The 18196-nt window shown below is 37.4% G+C and overlaps 2 protein-coding genes across 2 annotated transcripts; one reads left to right on the top strand and one right to left on the bottom strand.

Moving 5' to 3' along the window:
- Positions 1-9231: 9231 nt before the first annotated feature.
- Positions 9232-10524, bottom strand: LOC122082321 (EPIDERMAL PATTERNING FACTOR-like protein 9). The gene is made up of 3 exons (XM_042649809.1): positions 10039-10524; positions 9848-9927; positions 9232-9729 (listed from the first exon to the last, which is right to left on the bottom strand). Exons 1-3 carry the CDS (start codon positions 10112-10114, stop codon positions 9541-9543), a joined length of 345 nt encoding a protein of 114 aa, XP_042505743.1. The 5' UTR covers positions 10115-10524; the 3' UTR covers positions 9232-9540.
- Positions 10525-12398: 1874 nt separating this feature from the next.
- Positions 12399-17862, top strand: LOC122076227 (asparagine--tRNA ligase, cytoplasmic 2). The gene is made up of 8 exons (XM_042641558.1): positions 12399-13319; positions 13753-13989; positions 14344-14925; positions 15177-15362; positions 15442-15506; positions 16368-16497; positions 16598-16656; positions 17373-17862. The coding sequence occupies exons 1-8, from the start codon at positions 12900-12902 to the stop codon at positions 17554-17556; spliced, it is 1863 nt and encodes a 620-aa protein (XP_042497492.1). The 5' UTR covers positions 12399-12899; the 3' UTR covers positions 17557-17862.
- Positions 17863-18196: the final 334 nt, after the last annotated feature.

Genomic DNA, 18196 nt, shown 5'->3' with positions numbered 1-18196 from the left:
CACTACGGTATTAAAAAATTCCATCGCCTTAAATAATTTTTTGTAACATTTAAATTTAACCCGTCGTTATAAAATGATGTTGCTACTGTATTTTTAATTTCGTCGCTGAAATTTTGTTTTGGTGACGAGTATTATTTTATAGTCGCCATGAATATATTAGGCAACACTATCCATTTTACGGTTGCTATATATTATATTTGGCGACAATAGTATTTTTTTACCATCGCCATAAATGTGTTTTCTTGTAGTGAGAAGTAAAGATAGCCTTTGATCTTACTAAAACCCAATAGGTTGGCCATCAGTGCCCAATAAGAAAGAACAAAAAAAAATAAAGACATCTGCTTATGTAGGCATCATGCATCAACAAAGATGAGTTTTGATGGACTATGAACCATACACAATGGGGCCACGCATTAACGTTGTGTTTAAGAAAAGAAAAAAAAAAAGGTGCAAATTTAAGAAGTTCTCTTTGTGCTTGGCATGTCCTGAACCAAGAGAAGATTCAGTTTTTGAATTTCAAAATTCATATTGAGAATTGTAAATTTTTTTTTTTTACTCCAAGAAAAATCTTGTCAAAAACACAATAAAACATGAAAAAATACAAAAAGTTTTATTTTATTTTCTTTTCTTTTATTCTCTTCTAATGCTAAACAATCATTCTACTCAACTAAAAAAACAGGAAATAGAACCCATAAGGCAATGCGTTCTCATAGCCATACTGACTATCGAGACACCCTGAGCCTCTAGATTTCTCTTCGTTTCTCGTTTTTTTGGTCACCGCCCTCTCATCCTTGGTTCTTTTCCATCCCTTAAACCTCCCTTACCCGACCCTTGTGGTTACTTGACATGCCTCCATAGAGTCTCTACTGCCCATCCTTCCAAGGATTACTGATCGTGGAACCACTCTCCTGAGCACTGGCAATTTAGAAGGCGTTCTTGGCTGATCGACTCCTCTTCTTGTGATTGGCTTCTTTCTTATACCTCTTTTCCCTCTTTTCCTTTACTTTAAAAACAACACACCGACCTCAACCTTTTCCCTTTTATTTATTCCTTTGCTCTGTCGTTTTTTGGACTGAAGTCTTCAATGTGACGTCTTCTCCACCTTTTTCCTCCTCCAACACCACCACCCCATTCCCATCCTTTGAATCAATTATACAAACCCCTAGAAAACCTCACTCACAGGTTTTTAAGCCTAGAACTTGCTCCTCTCCTATCCGTTCGGTGTGGGGAATCAAAACTTCGGGCATCCAAACTGAAATCCCCTTACGAGACCCAGCCTGACCTCTCCCTTTGCCCTTTTCCCTTTTCCCTTTTCCCTTTTCCCTTTTCGGCTATGCTATTGTTTCCCCATACCCTAAGCGTGATCACCTTTGCAACCTTTTGTCGTCCCTCTAGTCTTCGTTGGGTGTTCATTTTATTGCTTGTTTTGAAAAAGGGGCGTTCTTTGCCGAGTTCTTCACCGAAACAGAAAGAAATATGGTGATCACTGGCCCGGTTCTGTGAGAACGGGGTGTGACACGCTGAGCTTGATGGATGCGTACTCGGGATACAATCAGATCAAGATGTCTGAAGATGATGTCCCAAAGACATCCTTCATGACCGAGGGGGGATTGTACTGCTATGAAGTCATGCCCTTTGGGTAAAAAAATGCAGGGGCCACCTATCATAGGTTGGTGAATAAAATTTTCAAGGGGATGATCGGAAAAACTATGGAGGTATACGTGGATGATATGCTTGTAAAAAGCCTGAAGGCAGAACAACACATTCGAGACTTAGAAAATGCGTTCCAAGTGCTGAGGCAGTACGACATGAAGCTGAACCCAACAAAGTGCCCATTCGGAGTAGCATCGAGAAAGTTCCTCGACTTTATTGTCTTGGAGAGGGGAATTGTAGCCAATCCGGTGAAAATATAAGCCATTCGAGATATGAGGTCACCCCAGAATGTAAAGCAAGTCCAGGAGCTAACAGGCAGAGTCGCCGCCTTTGGGCGATTCATGTCTCGGTCGGCTGATAGGTGCCTCCCCTTCTTCAAAGCCTTGAAGGGATCCAAAAAGTTCGAATGGACGGAGGAATGAGAAAAGTCCTTTGAACAACTGAAGGAGTACCTGGCTACACACCCACTGCTGACGAAGCCAGACGCTGGGGATACCTTGCAGTTGTACCTTGCTGTATCAGTAGTGGCGGTAAGCGCAGTACTGACGAAGGAAGAAGGAAGGCAACAACGGCCAATATACTATGTCAGCCGAACCCTGCTAGATGCCAAAACAAGATACAGAAAGACGGAGAAAGTGGTGTACGCCCTGGTAACAACGGTAAGAAAGCTGAGGCCCTATTTTCAATCACATACGGTATGCGTACTCACAGACCAGCCCCTGAAGAATATACTGCAGTGGCCGGATATGTCCGATCGCCTGGTAAACTGGGCCATAGAGTTGGGAGAATTCGACATCCATTACAAACCGAGAACTGCAATAAAAGCACAGGCCCTCGCAGACTTCATAGCCGAGATGATGCTCCCTAATGATCCCCAGGAGTTTTCCGAGGACCGAGGAGAAAAGGCTTGGACATTGTACGTGGATGGTGCTTTCAACAGCACGGGAAGCGACGTAGGGATCATATTGGTTAGTCCTGGAGGTTTTAAGATCGAGTACGCCCTATGTTTCGACTTTGATGCCTCCAACAATGAAGCAGTGTACGAAGCGTTAATAGCCGGAATTAATCTGGCGTAAGCTTTGATGATACAGGAGCTAGTGGTGCATAAAAAAATAATTAAAATCACACTATTTGGAATATATATATATATATAGACATATATCATTTTAGTGTTATTTTGAATCTTCCTCTTGCTTTTCAATCAGTAGATAATTTTCTTCTCTCTTGGTTTGGTCAAGCTTCTTTTAGAAACCAAATTAGAGCTTTGAGGATTATTATAGCTTGTTGCTCTCTTTGGGAAATCTGGCTTCACGGAAATGACAGAATCTTCAATTACATTGATCTCAATCCTAGGATGGTCATCCAGAAAATTTGGAAATGGGCTTTAAACTTATCAGCTAGCTATGTTCCTAAATCTTCTTTGAGTTTCCATGACAAATGTATATATATATATATATATCGTTCGTTTTCTTGGACCGTTTTCTTGGACATTTGATCGAAAAAGGGTACTTTAACCCCTATCAATCGTGCCATTTATTTTGGTAATATATATATATATATATACAAGGATTAAAGTATCGGTATCGGTCACCGTATCGGTATCGGTCACCGTATCGGTCGGTCAAAATTAAGATACGTATCGGAAGGTATCGTATTGTATTGGAGATACACTAAGATACGCTAAAGATACACACATAAATGGATAGGAAACAATTTTAAACAATTTTTTAAACACTTTTGCATAAAGAATTTGTTAAAAAAAGCTATTGATAACATGTATTATGCATAAACACTAAATTGAGGGTATCGTACTAAGAATTCAAGGTTTGTAGTTGTCCCATAAATGTAAAATCCATGTTCCCAACATTGATTTTCACTTTAATTAGATAAATATGGCTGACAGCAACTTTGGAACAAAAGCCCTTCAAAAAATCGTGTTTTTCTGAAAAATTACCCATCTTGGCCATTATATGACCGTAGCGCACTGTATCGGTACATACCGATACTCACCGATACGTATCGATACTCACCGATATGTACCGATATATATCAATACTCACCGATACATACCGATATATACCGATACGTACTGATCGATACATACCAATACTCACCGATACGTACCAATACATACCAAAACGTATATTTTATCTCAATTTTATATTTTTCATAGAGTCGTATCGAGGCATATTGTATCGTATCGATGTGTATTGATGGTGTATTGATGCATATCGGTATGTATTGTAGAGGATATATATCGATACGAAAGGATTTAAAAAGTTTATGTATCGTATCGGTGTGTATCGTATCGGTCGGCTAAATTTAAGATACGTATCGGAGGGTATTGTATCGATATCGGAGATACTTAAAACCATGTATATATATATATATATATATATAAAAAGATGAAACTAGTTGAAGTGTTGATGGGAAGTCAGATTATTAGCTAAGAAAACAATTTAGGCTGAAGGCAGACAAGCCCGTTTGCTTCAAATTCATTAGTATCCCAACTTATTCATTAATATCCAACTTAGGTCCACACAAGTTTCTCTCTGTTTGGCGTAGGAGGAAGAGCCATTATATTATATTTGTCCCTTATTTTCTTTGTTCAACTCATTGGAAAATCTGATGCTCCTTAAATATTGTAGTGAGTTGTTATTGCTCCTTTTTGGGGAGACCAAGTTTTGATTCTCTTACATGAAGTTTTAATCATTTTGTTTTTCTCTCATTTTATTGGCCTCTTGGTGGTATCTTTGCCTTAAAGTACTCTTTTTCTCTTTTCTTTGACTTTTAATATATTTATTATTTGGAAAAAGAACACTACATGGTCATATCAGAAATGCTCGGTTAGCCCGAGCCCACCCTACCCCACCCTGAGTTCGAACAGCGTATGGGCTGAGATTTCAGCCTATAGGGTTGGCTAGGATTGAGATTTTCAGGCTAACAATTATAAATGGGTACCTATAGAAAAGGTCTTAAAAAAGCCTTTCGTTTTCCACAATTTACATATATATGAAAGCTTTGGTCTTTGGACTATCAGCGCACAAATGGGAGTATTAGTAGAAACATCAACAAGGGTAGAACTTTCGTCTCTCATAAAGGGTGGGGTAATTATCCTGTATTGTGTCTAGGCGTAGAGACCACATTGCGATTTAGGTTTCATTTTCCCCTATTAATTTTATGATTTTTAGTTGACACCAAAATGTCAAAGAAGCTCAAGGCGCCCCACAGGGTTTTAAAAATTGGTGAATTAGATTGAGAATCATCGGTCAATTCACATTGAAATTGGCATTGAGCAGTTTGACCAATTTACATCGATTCACTCCGATTTATGATCAATTTGAATTGGGAATCAGCCCTGATCAATTCTGACTTGAATTGACAATTCGACCGATATGATTTTGATTTCTTGAATCCTTCCTAACATGCACATTGATTGGAACCTTGGACGTACAACCAAGAACCCAATGAACCAAAATAAAGCTGAAGAGCTACTTTATCCAATCTGACCATCTAGAGCACATTTGATTACTACATCTATAGATGGTTTATCATGCTTCATGCTAACTACGCTCAATGGTCTTGTCTTAAAAGGCTCAAGCTAAAGTTGACTTGAACTTGAATCTAACCAGTTGGGCCCAGAGCCCCCCAACTGCCTAATTGTAGTCAGAACCCAAACTTGCTTGGGCCCAGAATGCTGTCTATACATCACAGTATAACACTCATTTGGTGAAAAAAAGGGCTCTTACCAACAAATCTGAAGACAAACTGGGCCCCACTTTTGTCTCACCTGAGACAGTGTACTGGCCATCCGTTAAGGTGGCAAAATTCATCTCTAGATTTTTATTTTTTGGTAAAAAGTTCATCTCTAGATTTAAGCCTTATAAATTTGTGTTTTTTTTTTTTTGGTAAAAAGCCTTATAAATTTGTTAGGTGTTAGGGCACATGGTTCTAAGGTTCTAAGCATTGGTATTGGATTCGTCGAATCGATTGATCCATATATATTTGTATTAGTATTGACTGAGATTGATTCTAATATTTAGTTGATTTGGATCATAATTTTTTTTAATGAAAAATAGGGATAAATTAATCGATTTGAGGGCATGTAAATTAATTTTGTTTAGACAGAGGAAGGGATGCTATGATCACTTAGGCACCATTTGACAACGTTCCTAAAAACGCGTTTCTACTTTTCCTATTCATAGAAACGGAGAAATAGGGTCAAAAGCATTTGATAATCTTGTTTCGTTCCACCCATTTTTAGAAACGTAAATAGGAATTTATGAAAATTTATGTGATAAGAAACAACTGTGACGAAACAAGTTATACTTGTTTTCGTCGTGTCTAGAAACAAGTGAAGGCAACAAATTGTGGATTTCTGCCACACAAAGATCAATCGATCCAAGAAACAGGTTTATCTACATGTTTAAGATCAATCAATCCAAGAAATAGGTTTAACAAACACCCAAATATAATTTGTTTCTGCCAAAAACAGAAATGGCAGAAATGTTGTCAAACGGTTCCTTAGTGAACATTTTGGGGTTCTTGCTATTGAGAATGGTTAAAATTGTGTGTTTTGTGTATCCATTTTGAAGAGAATAAATAAAGAAAAATGGAACCTGTAAGGTAGCTTTACGTACACAAGGAAGAAGAATATTAGGTAAGACCTATACAATGTAATATAAAGATATTACTCAATATACAACTAATAACAGTTAACACCCCCTTCAAATTCAAGCTAATGAATGAGAAATCATTTAAAATTTGTATAGTAGATGCCAATGACACAAAAATGGAAGATTTGATAAAAAGATATGCTAGTTGATATTCATAGGAGATGTGAGGAGAGAACATGGTGATGAAAAAAGTAATAATCAAATTCAATATGCTTCAGTCTTCGATGGAAGAATTCGTTAAGACTTATTTGAATGACACTTTTTTTTCTCCATAGGAAAATGATATATTTGTTATCACAAAAGAATGGACTTGGAGTAGTCAATGAGACCCTCATATCATGAAGGAGCAAACATAGCCACATAATATTACACGTAGTATCAACGAGGGCACGAACTCAATTTCATTATTAGACTCATATACAACAGACTGATTTTTGCTACGCCATGAGATAAGAGAATCTCCTATAAAGAGATAAAACCCTATAGTAGTCGATTGACAATCAGTAACAACATCAACCCAGTTAACATCAGAATATGCTCAAAGTTTGAGAGATGAAGAGAAGAAAGAGTAATCATTCAAATAATGTGCCCTTTAAACAAGTAGATAACTTATTTACAGACTTCAAGGAATGACTATCCAATTCCAATTTATATCGTTGGGAAAAGATTGGAAGGCACATACCTCTTAACTAGAAGATCTCATGCATCTTTGGCAGTATCAAACTTCCCCAATTGTATCTAATGGATTAGTTATGTTGCGAGAATTTCATGATTACTGATCTCTCATTTGTCAAGTTTTGAATCGAAATTTGGATTGACGGATTCACTAATATTGGTAGTAGTAGATTTTCTTGGAGCAACCTTTTCTCCGGTGACATAATTACACAAACCATGCCCCTTCGAGAAAATTGTGCATCTGCCAATCTCAATGAGTACAATTGGTGCCATTAAGAGTTGTTCAAATGGGGGAGTGTATCGCCGTAGATCACCATAATAATAAACATAAACAATAGTCATACATAAAAAGGTACCAATCCTATTATTTCTCCTTTCTTTGTCCGAGGCCAAGCCTGTTGATGACATCTTGATTTGTAATATATATATATATATATATATATATTTTCTCTTTCTATGGGTTTTAATATATTTATTTATTCATCCAAAAAACAAAGACTATTGACTATGATACCATATTAAAAATGATTAAGAAAATATTTTTATGTATTCATTTTGAAGAGGATAAATATAGAAGAATGGAAATTAAGTATATAAAGTAGGTCTATAAAAAGGAAGAATTTTTTTTTTGGTAGAAAGAAAAATAAATTGAGGGTATGAAAGTTTGGAACTCCTAAACACAACCCACCCTCCCCCCTTCTTATGGGCGGCTCTGACATTGGCTGGCAGATGGAGTACCAGTTAGTATGAAAGTTTGGAACTCCCTGAACACCCCAGAGTTGATACTTTTTTTGTATGGCCATTGTTCATGTTTACTGTTTGGGAAAAATGAAAGGTCCATATTGCTTGGCAAGTTGGAAACAAGAAATTTAAAGATGTGGCAGCTTTGGAAAACAAATCTGGCTATGGCAGACCAAGAGGAGGTGGGACCTAAGGGAGAAGAGGAGAGAGACCTGAGAAGGAGAATCTTGAGAGTATTGTTCCTGGGGAAAGAAAGAATGATGGAAAACAAGGAGTACGAAAAAATAAGAGAGCATTATTAATTTGATACTCCTTCCACTCTCTTGTTTTAGTGAATGAAAAATTGGCCTTATTCTGAGAGAGAAAAGTGAGAGAGATAAGGTGCACATGTGATCCTTTGTCACCTTATGTGTCTTCTTATTGGGACCACATCCATGTGCTCCCTTTTGCATACACTCACTTAGATAGAAGGATAGATTGCCTAGTTTCACACCAAATTAAAAAACCCATCTAGCCTTCTAATAACCTGAATAGACATTCATGTTGAATGGATTTTGGTTCAGTCAAAATACATATTATGCAGAAATTTGATAAATACATCAAGGGAAAAGGTTGGGTATGCGCCAATATACCTGTAAACTAGTACCCATTGTGTCTATCTCTCTTATCTTTTTTGAAATGACCCTCATATTCTTCTTGTATGATACCCTACAATGCGTCCCTATTGCTATTGTCTACTAGATTATCATACACTGGCGGTATACCTATCCCCCTCCTTCTTTCATATATCAAAATTTTGAAGAACCCAATGAAAAAAAAAAACCCATTGAAGGCAAGTGATATAAAAGGAGAAAGTGTTCCTTCAACAAAATGAAAGAAACACCCACGGATGTACTGTCATTATCACCTCCCACTGCTTTTATTTGTCCCTTTACTATTCTCTATACCCATCCAAGTTCAATGATGGACATCGATGAAGGTGTTCCTCCTTCATCACTCGGTGTGATATAAAATTTGTACATCAAGAATATATGTTGAGCTTGGATTATTTTTTCTTTCACCCAGCTTCATCAATAGTGAGATGATGCTATGATTAGGCTCTAGGTTCATCTTTTATCTCCCACCTCCTATTATTCATGGTCTGAAATATCCTTCTCCAGAGTCCAGTCAAACAGTGAGATAGGGTGGACGAAGAAATTCTCTCTTCACCATGAATGAAGAGAGACAGGGTCATTTGAGCTTTTTCTATCTTTTCCTAGAGAAAGTCTCATGATCAAATTTATGGATTTAATCATGCATCTTGTATCTTTAATTTTTTTTTTTTATTTCCTTCCTAAAATAATAAGGTAATGATATCATCTTAATCTCATAGATTTATGGAATTTATAGATCTAGAAAGAAATTGAGTTTGCATTAAATGGGAAGGAGAAGAAAATAAGAGTTCATAAACATTAATGAATACATATTTCAAGCTTTCAGCATCAAATGTGGTGAAATTGAGCTATCCCTTTTATTTTCTTTGCTCTTCCTTCAAACAAAGATTAACAGATTGAGCCAATATTCATACAATTTCTCATCAACATTCTAATCTTTTGGGACCCAATCCAATGGGGAAAAAAATATCCAAAGAGAAAAGAAGAAGAATACAAGTAGACAGACAGAAAATCTTCTTAGTCTATATAGCTTATTTCTCTTGCACTGGTGATAGCAAATTCCCTACTGAAATCTCACCCTCTCATTCTATCTATATTATACTTTCTTGCTTTATATCTCAAGAAAGAGTCTAGGCAACTGATTACATGTGACACACACACCTGTAGTGATAAGCACTGTTGATAGGATCATTCCCATCCACTGGTATTTGTTCAGCTTTACACTTGTACTTGCACCCTTTGCATTCATTGTAAGTGCAGATTGGAGCTGTAGATCCTATCATCAATCTCCTTGAATTCTTTTTCCTCCAGTTAGCTTCTTCACTAACACCCTATGAGAGACAGATAATAAAATTAGATATTGAAGAATGAAGAAATACAAGTTGCAACTTATTTAGTAATAAGTACTAACTGGGTAGTTTGCTTTTATAAATTCTAGTGACTCCTCACCTGCAAATGGAGTGCATTCTGTGATGGAGATGATTGAGATGGCCCTTGTTCATGAGAAATTGCTACATGAGTTGCAAGACCTGCAATACTTCATCACATTAAATTGTGTATCTAATAGCTGAAATGAATAGAAACCCATCAAAGAATGAGAGAAGAGGAATATAAAAAGAGTGTTTTCAATTATATTTGACCTTGTATAAAGAATGATGCAAGGAGGAAGGTGAAGATAAGTAAGACCAAGTTGATGTATAGCTTAATAGTGGCCATTGGTGCTGTGAAATTTTAGTAGATAGGGAAGGAAAGATGATGAATGAATTATGTTCAAGTAATGAAGAGAAGATAAGAAGAGAGAGGGGGGGGGGGGAGAGAGAGAGAGAGAGAGAGTAAAAATGTGAGAGATGACTTTAAAGGGCACATTAGTGGCCTTGGTTGAATAATGACCATTTAAGATAGACTGGCAAGTTCTGCAGAGATTTTATCAGAGAATACAAAAAGAGGTCCCCAGACTGACAAGAGTTCTTCCTCTACTGCCAACTTTTGGAGTTGGATGTCTACTCAAGGCTTCAAACTATAATTGAGATGGAATTTTACCAAGATACTCCATTTTACAGTTTTCATGGCTTTTGTATTGCTTGATATGTTTGGTCTTTTGGAGAGGTAGAGAGGAAGATAAGAAGAAAACTCCAGATAGATCTTCCCACAGATACTAACAAACACTGAGAACTGCATTAAAAGAACAACTACACAGTAAGGCATGTGAGAAAGCCTACTTGAAAAGGAGTGTTTTTTTCTTTACTTCTTTCAGTTTCTTGAAAATGGTCTGTGAACTCCTCTACTAGTCCTTCTTGAGTCCACATTCTCTGCAGCGAGTGGTGAAGTGCGATGAATATCGGACAGCTGAGAACTTTTGGACACATGCCTTAAGGGACTCCCAGTCACCTGATGCTCACTGCACCAGTGCAGTAGCTGCCGACAATTTTCACATGTCCTTCTCACTCCAGTAATTAGTGAATTCTTAACGGTTCCAATCCAAAACATAAAACTCTAAAATCACTATTGTACCATTCTGAAGATGGGCAGCTGTGTATCAGATAGTTTTGAGATTGTCCCTTTAAGGTGGTGGCTTAAAGGGGACAACATTAAATTTTGGAGAATTCTTTCTCTTGGTATTTAGCAACCATTACTGAAGAGGTCCCACTCATTCCCAATACACAACATGACTACCAAAATGGTTACAACATGATTGATGGTTAGTTGGTGGAAATAGTAGGCCTCAAGGATGGGGACATTAAGTGGGTTGGAGTTGGACAATGAGCATTTGGGCCTGTTCTGTGATATACGATCACTGAAGCCTGGGCCTGGATGGGCCACCATCTTGGTTAAAGATAGGTTGGACTGTCACATGGGTTGGGGTTTGGGAGAACCTGATTCACACTCGCAAACCATCACCCACCGCTGCAACCCTGCCCCACCTGAAACACCCCCTGCCTTACAGGCTCTCACTATCCCTTCCCTATAGCCCCGCTCCACCTGGCTCTCTTCCACTCTCCCTGATCTCCTTGGCTGTAAAGAGGAGGCTCTTAGAATCAGAGATCAATAGTATCCAAAGGATGGTAGTACAGAACTTGGCCACCCCAATTTCGTCTCTTCCACTCCTACAACCACTCAAATGATTGATTCCTCACATCCTGTAAATAAATAATTAACAAAATTGAAGCTATATAAGCGAGAAATTATAACTCATATTCTCAAATTTAACCCACCATTTCTACCATCACTATCTCAATGGAATGAGAGAACTATCAAAACAGAGAATTAAAGTGTACATCGTGCAAAAAACCAAACTCTAGCTCATGTAAGGTGGAAAATTTTCAAGTTTATGCTCATTAATGTGAAGAGGAAAATGGGGGGTTATGGAGAAGATAACCCAAACAACATGATAAACATCATTTATAATCTAAGGGCGTCAATCGGCTTGATTTCGGTTATTCGGTTTGGTTTGAATCGGTTCTGTTCGAATCAGTTCTGTATTTAGATACTCAAGTCGACTGAATTCAGTTTGGTTTGATTTTTGTTCTAATTCGGTTCTATAATAAGGTTTTAATTCGTTTTGTAACTCAATTTTGATTCGGTTATGAAAATGGTTCTATTCTTAGACCATGATTGTGATAGACTAAAAACTATAATGGGCTCAAGTTATGAGCCTTAAGGTCATCTTTAACTGCAAAATTGTCTTAGTATGTAAATATGTGATTATAAATTACAAAAAACAATTAAAAATAAAGATTTTTTTTTATAAGAATATGATTTTTTATAAATAAATTAAAAATATGTAGGATAAGAAAAATAAATAAAAATATGAATTTTTATAAATAAATTAAAAAATAAAGATTTTTTTTTAGATTTTGACCTTGTGACAGGACGAATTTCACATACTAATGGTGACATCTAGAATTTCCTTTCTAATAGGTAGCTATTTAAAATTTTCTGGTTGAAAGGTTGAAGAAACCCGGCAATTTGGAACTCCCCCGCGAATACCCAAACATCAAGAATACCAAAACCACTCCTAATTCTTCAAATCTCCTTTCTCTTTGTCTTGTCATGTTCTTCTAAGGAAGCACAGAGAATTCCATCCCTCAAAACGTAGATTAGAGATGGCCAAACTCCAAAACTATCCTTTTCCTTTCCCTCCAAACCACCCCACCTCTGTCACCACCTCTATCACCACCGCCACCTCTTCTTGTTCCTCTACTTCTTCTTCTTCTTCTCAATTCAATCCTTTCATAGATTTTCCCAAGGAAAGCATCCTTTATCAACTATATCTCCCCCAATCCCGTCTTCTCAGTACTTCTTCCTCTTCATCTCAATCCAATCCTTTCAAAGATTTTCCCAAGCAAATCATCCTTTGTCCTCTCTCTTTCAATATCAGCCAAGCCCACAAACACACAGCTTCCAATCTACAAACCCTTTTATCCATTCTCTGTTCTGTCGCTCTTACATTCCTCGGTTCCATTTTGTTCCTATTTCTTCATCTCTCCGGTCGAAGCATAAAATGGATTCAGAAAAAGGTGCGAAGATGGTCCAGAGCCATGTGAATCTGACCCTATCAAAGTACTCGAAGAGGGTACTTCTGAAATCTATTTTGGGTCGCAGTGATAATGGCTTGGAACTCGTTGGTCAGAAAGTTATTATTGGTGGATGGGTGAAATCATCGAAAGAGCAAATGAAGGATTCTCCTCCTCCTCCTCCGCCGCCGCCAGAGGCTGCGCCGAAGGAGGGGCCTAAAGATGTGTCTTGCGTGGAAATCCTTCAATCTCGAATCCCTTTCTTTCGAACAATAATTAGGGCTTTCACTGGTCACTGCCCCACACAAGAGAAGGTGGAGACATGGTCTGCTACTAGTGCCAGACCCAGTTTGACTTCTATTGCTTATTTGCAAGTCAATGATGGTTCTTGTGTTCTAAATCTTCAGGTATTTATGGGTATTACATTGCTTTGCTGGGTGATGCATTTTACATCTTTTACATACCTTTCTATTTATGGGCATTTCCATCTCTTCCACTGGTCATAATCTTGACATTAATGCATTGGAATAGTATGATCCTAGCAATCCGTAATTTCATCTCTTTGAATGCTGAACAGTTTCTTGCATTTCATGTGGCCTAAATAAGACTGATTAGTTTAAAGGTTATGATTATGTGAATCAATGTGATTTTCAGATTGGATGAGGTACAAATTTTCCCATGACTACGACGTACTTATGGAGATTTTTGAACTTCCAATGATACAATGGATTGCTAATACCCATTTATTTATTATGCTTGCTTGTACTGTATTATAGGTTTATTATTGTTTTGTTTTTTTCCTTCTTATTTTGGATGCTGAGTTAGTTTAATTCCTTTCAGGTGGTGGTCGAGTCCTCTGTTGCTCCTCTTAAAGAACTAACACCTACAGGAACTTCAATTTTGGCAGAAGGTGTGTTGAAGAAATCATCTGTGCAGGGAAAGCATGTTGTAGAGCTTAATGTGGAAAACATTCTACACACAGGAATGGTCGATCAAGATAAATATCCATTGGCAATGAAAAGAATACCTGTTGATGTTCTAAGGGGTTATTCCCATCTTCGTTCTCGCACTATTACGGTAATCTGATTACCTGGTTACAATTTTACTGTCACAACCAGTTCTTTCTGGATTTCTGTCTTTAGATAATACTTCATAAGATATTTCCTCTTTTATCTTTTTCCTTTAAAAAAAAAAATTGTTGTACCCTTTATTTTTTTCTGAATAGTAGGAGTTTTTATTAATGGAGATGTTATTTTTCCTGATCTTATCTAAATTACAAAGAAGTTCCTAAATTTCCTCAATTCATTGTAATTTCCCGCTGGTTCCAAATCCGATGAATGCTGCTGGTTTTTTTTTTTTTTGGGTGGGGGGGGGGGGTGGTGAGGATTTTTGTGTTTAGTATGTTGATTTATGCACTACTTATTTTTGCAGGTAGCATCTGTTACTCGAATCCGAAATGCGTTGACTTATGCAACTCACACATTCTTCCAAAACAATGACTTTCTTCATGTTCATGTCCCTATTATCACTACCACCGATGCTAAAGGTTTTAGTGAGAAGTTCCAGGTTACATGTCTTTCTGGTAAAGCTGATAAGGAGTCCAAGGAGACAAATGATATTGTAGCTGTTAACCTTGAAGTTGTTAGAGGTGCTATTAAGGAAAAAGGTAATAAAGTTGATGAGCTAAAAAGAAGTGACAGCAATAGGGAGGCACTATTTGCTGCACTTCAGGATCTCAAGAAGGCAAATGAGTTAGCCTTGCAGTTGGAAGCACAAGAGAAATCAAAGCCTAGAACTTTGTCGAGAGTAGTAGAGGTGGACTTCTCTAAAGATTTCTTTGGCCGCCAAGCATATCTAACTGTTTCTGGCCAGCTTCACCTTGAGAGCTATGCATGTGCACTTGGTAATGTGTACACATTTGGACCAACATTTCAAGCAGAAAAGACCCAGAATATACAGCATTTGGCAGAGTCATGGGTAGTTGAGCTCGAAATGGCTTTTTCTGACTTGGAGGTATATGATTTCATGTTGTTTAATACTGTCCCCCCCCCCTCCCCCCCTTCTCTTTCCCAAGCTTCTCTCCTTAGTTTTCTTTCAAATTTCATACTTCTATCAAAGCTACCTTATTTGTCAATCAAATATGCCTGTCTCATTTTTCAAGTTTAATTAGTTAATGTTTTTTTACTATTCAGAGTTGGATTGATTCTACTGCTTAACTACTCTTTTCACACATCTTTATGTCATTCTGTTTGTAATGCTTCCAGGATGTCATGAACTGTGCAGTGGACTTCTTGAAGTTCCTCTGTCAATGGATTTTAGAACATTGTTCTGATGACATGGGATTTGTTTGCAAACGAATCGACGTTACTAGCAGTGAACGTCTTCAATCATTGGTGTCAAGCTCATTCGAAAGGATCACCTACACAGAAGCAGTGGAGCTTTTGAAAGATGTAAGATTGCTCTGCAGTTTCTAGGACATTCTAAATTAGTCAATATGGTCCGTTTCCATTAATTCAATTTCTGCACCAGGTTACAGACAAGAAATTTGAAGCAAAAATCGAATGGGGTGTTCCCCTAACTGAGGAACATGAAAGGTATGCTTCTTGTGGAAATTGGTTTCTTATTCCTAGGCAAGAAATTATGAGTATTGAAATGGTAGCTTGGTTTATATTTTCTTCTTCTTCTTCTTTTTAGTCTTCATAGTCTGCAAAGCAACACTGCATGTATAATGTCTACTGACTCAATCACCTACTTTGAGGCAAAGGGAGGGGTAGAGAACAATGAGACAGGTTCGCTCAGGGAACTAGGGGTAGCTCTAAGCTAAGAAGGTGATTTTTTAGTTTCATGATCATCGACTCTGACCATAGCTTTGAATTAGGTGACCTGAAGTGCAAACATAGATATCTTTTATTTTTTCTTTTTGATGGTGGGTAAAGTAACTTCATTAACTAGAGAAGAGAATTACATCCTATAGAAAATTCATTGGTCAGTATCATTTTTTACAAGATTTCATAGATCTGTAGGGAAGTTTGAAGGATGAAGAATAGTTTCGTCTATCCCTAATTGCAAAGAAGCCATGTAATCTGCCGGTTGATTCAACTCATGCCTCACATGCTGAGATTGGTTCCCTTGCAGCATATCCACCAGATGCACAATCGCCCTTCTCAAATACAAAACTGCTCAAGGAGTCTTGAGCTCGACTTTCCAAAATTTCAATAGCAAGCTTGGAGTTGGATCTGCTATTAATGGTTAATTGACCAGCTTAGATTAAACATAAATATCTTTAATTGACTTGCTTAGGTTAACTTTTAGTATGCAGCACCCTGGGTCCGGCTATTAGTGGTTTAGTTAATAAGAAATTAAGTTGGGCAGTGGGTTGGTAGTTATGCTTTCTGTAGAGAACTGTGCAGTCATATCTCATTTGGTACTTACATTATGATTTATAATAATGTCAGTTATTTGGCTGAGGTGGTATATAAAAGGCCTATAATCATATATAACCACCCAAAAGAAATCAAGCCATTTCATATGCGCCTCAACGATGATGAGAGAACAGTTGCAGCAATTGATGTAGTGTTACCAAAGGTAAGGCTGACAGTTTTGTAAATTCGTTTCACTACATGATCAAGTTGGACATAGAATGCAACATATATTTATTGCTTATGCATGTTGTCTTTCTCTATAGACTGGAACTTTGATTAGAGGTGGTCAAAGGGAGGAGCGCTTTGAGATGCTCAGTACAAGGTAATAATTGCATTCTACTCTGTCACTGTCTTACTATATCTTAACTGGTATATATGGAACTAACAAGATTTCATTATGAAACTCTTCTATTCACAATCTACGCCAGTTCGCATTCCTGTAGGCCATTTCATTGGTAAATCAAAACCTACATAATAAGTAATCAATCATCTGTGCCTGGATAATCAATGAAGTCAGTACCGAAATGGACTAACAATAAGCAGTTTAGACATTAGATGGGCTTCCTTTGTTGTGGTCCTTCCAGATGGTGGCCATCCATATAAGAAGGATATTGAATTGAAGAAAATATTCAACAAGCTTTGAGTTGTCAACAAAAACATGGCTTTAAATAGATTTCAAAGGAAAAACATGATTTATGTAGCCAGTCAGTCCTATTTAGTTGAGAAAAGGCTCATTTGAGTTGCACTGGTCCCTGCCCGATAGGTAGCTAACTATATGGCGTCTCTCCCTGTTCTATCTCATACCTTGGGAGAAACTGATCTGTTTTTCGCTTAGAGTTTAGTGATCTTTTATCGAGGGTAGAGACCAGTCAATTAAATGATGCTTCATAGTGCAACTTTCTGCACAGGCTTTTCCTTGGGCTTTGAACTTTATGGGTGATGAAAAACTTCTATACCACTTACGTCTTCACCAGCAATTTGATGGGTGATGTGAGATACATATTTTGTTACTAATACAATTCCTGTAATCATCTGCAGGATGAAGGAGTTGAATTTGCCAATGGAGCAGTATGAGTGGTATTTAGATCTCCGGAGGCACGGAACCATCAAACACTCTGGCTTGAGTCTAGAATTTGACAGTGTTGTCCTCTGGGCCTGTGGCCTTTATGACATAAGAGATGTTGTCCCTTTCCCCAGATCTTGTGGCAACTTGAACTTCTAGTCGTTCTCCCAACCGAAACATGGCTTGCAGAATGGTAGTATACAGGTTGATGAAATGCAACTTCTAGTGTCTGACTCTTATACAATTGTACACACCATATAGGTGCAAAAGAAGCTTCCCTTATTCTCAGAGAGCATACTTGTTTGGAAGATTTAGTGGATCCACATGTAATTATGTACAGAGAATAAACTTGGTTCAAATACAAGCAATGTATAATTTGCACATTTGATGCTCTTGCAGCTAAAAGCTCATTTAAATCTAGATGTTGAAATATATAAAATGATAAATTACTCATGTACTGTCAAACGCTTTTGTTGAATTCTTGAAGGGAGTTGATGATCAAACAATAATAGACGATCAAGCACATCTTGGGCTGAAATTTCAAATCATTACAGTAGGAAGATCAAACCATAAAACCTGTAGAGGTCTTGTCTGAACCACTGATTACACTTATTTGGAAATTCAGAAGAATGAAAAAAATGGTTGATATCAGGACTGGTTTGACATTTCCCCACAAATTAAATCTCTTTATTCTCCAGAACTTTGTATCACTTCTTCAGTACAGTTACAGCCTATATGCTTGATTCTGTTTTTCTTCTTGAATCCCAAATAAAAAGGCACATAGATCAAGATCTGATTT

This window comes from Macadamia integrifolia, chromosome 1 (genome assembly GCF_013358625.1).
Source record: "Macadamia integrifolia cultivar HAES 741 chromosome 1, SCU_Mint_v3, whole genome shotgun sequence".
Classification (NCBI taxonomy): Eukaryota; Viridiplantae; Streptophyta; class Magnoliopsida; order Proteales; family Proteaceae; genus Macadamia; species Macadamia integrifolia.
This window is presented reverse-complemented; position numbering and strand designations above follow the sequence as displayed.

What these genes read in the sequence shown, in the direction of transcription:
- LOC122082321 (XM_042649809.1), bottom strand. Translation starts at nt 10,114, where the DNA reads ATGGCCACTATTAAGCTATACATCAACTTGGTCTTACTTATCTTCACC. An exon ending in TGCATCATTCTTTATACAAG is followed by an intron (nt 9,928 to 10,038) that starts GTCAAATATAAT and finishes GAAGTATTGCAG; the next exon opens with GTCTTGCAACTCATGTAGCA. An exon ending in AGAATGCACTCCATTTGCAG is followed by an intron (nt 9,730 to 9,847) that starts GTGAGGAGTCAC and finishes TGTCTCTCATAG; the next exon opens with GGTGTTAGTGAAGAAGCTAA.
- LOC122076227 (XM_042641558.1), top strand. Translation starts at nt 12,900, where the DNA reads ATGGATTCAGAAAAAGGTGCGAAGATGGTCCAGAGCCATGTGAATCTG. An exon ending in CTAACTGAGGAACATGAAAG is followed by an intron (nt 15,507 to 16,367) that starts GTATGCTTCTTG and finishes TAATAATGTCAG; the next exon opens with TTATTTGGCTGAGGTGGTAT. An exon ending in TTTGAGATGCTCAGTACAAG is followed by an intron (nt 16,657 to 17,372) that starts GTAATAATTGCA and finishes AATCATCTGCAG; the next exon opens with GATGAAGGAGTTGAATTTGC.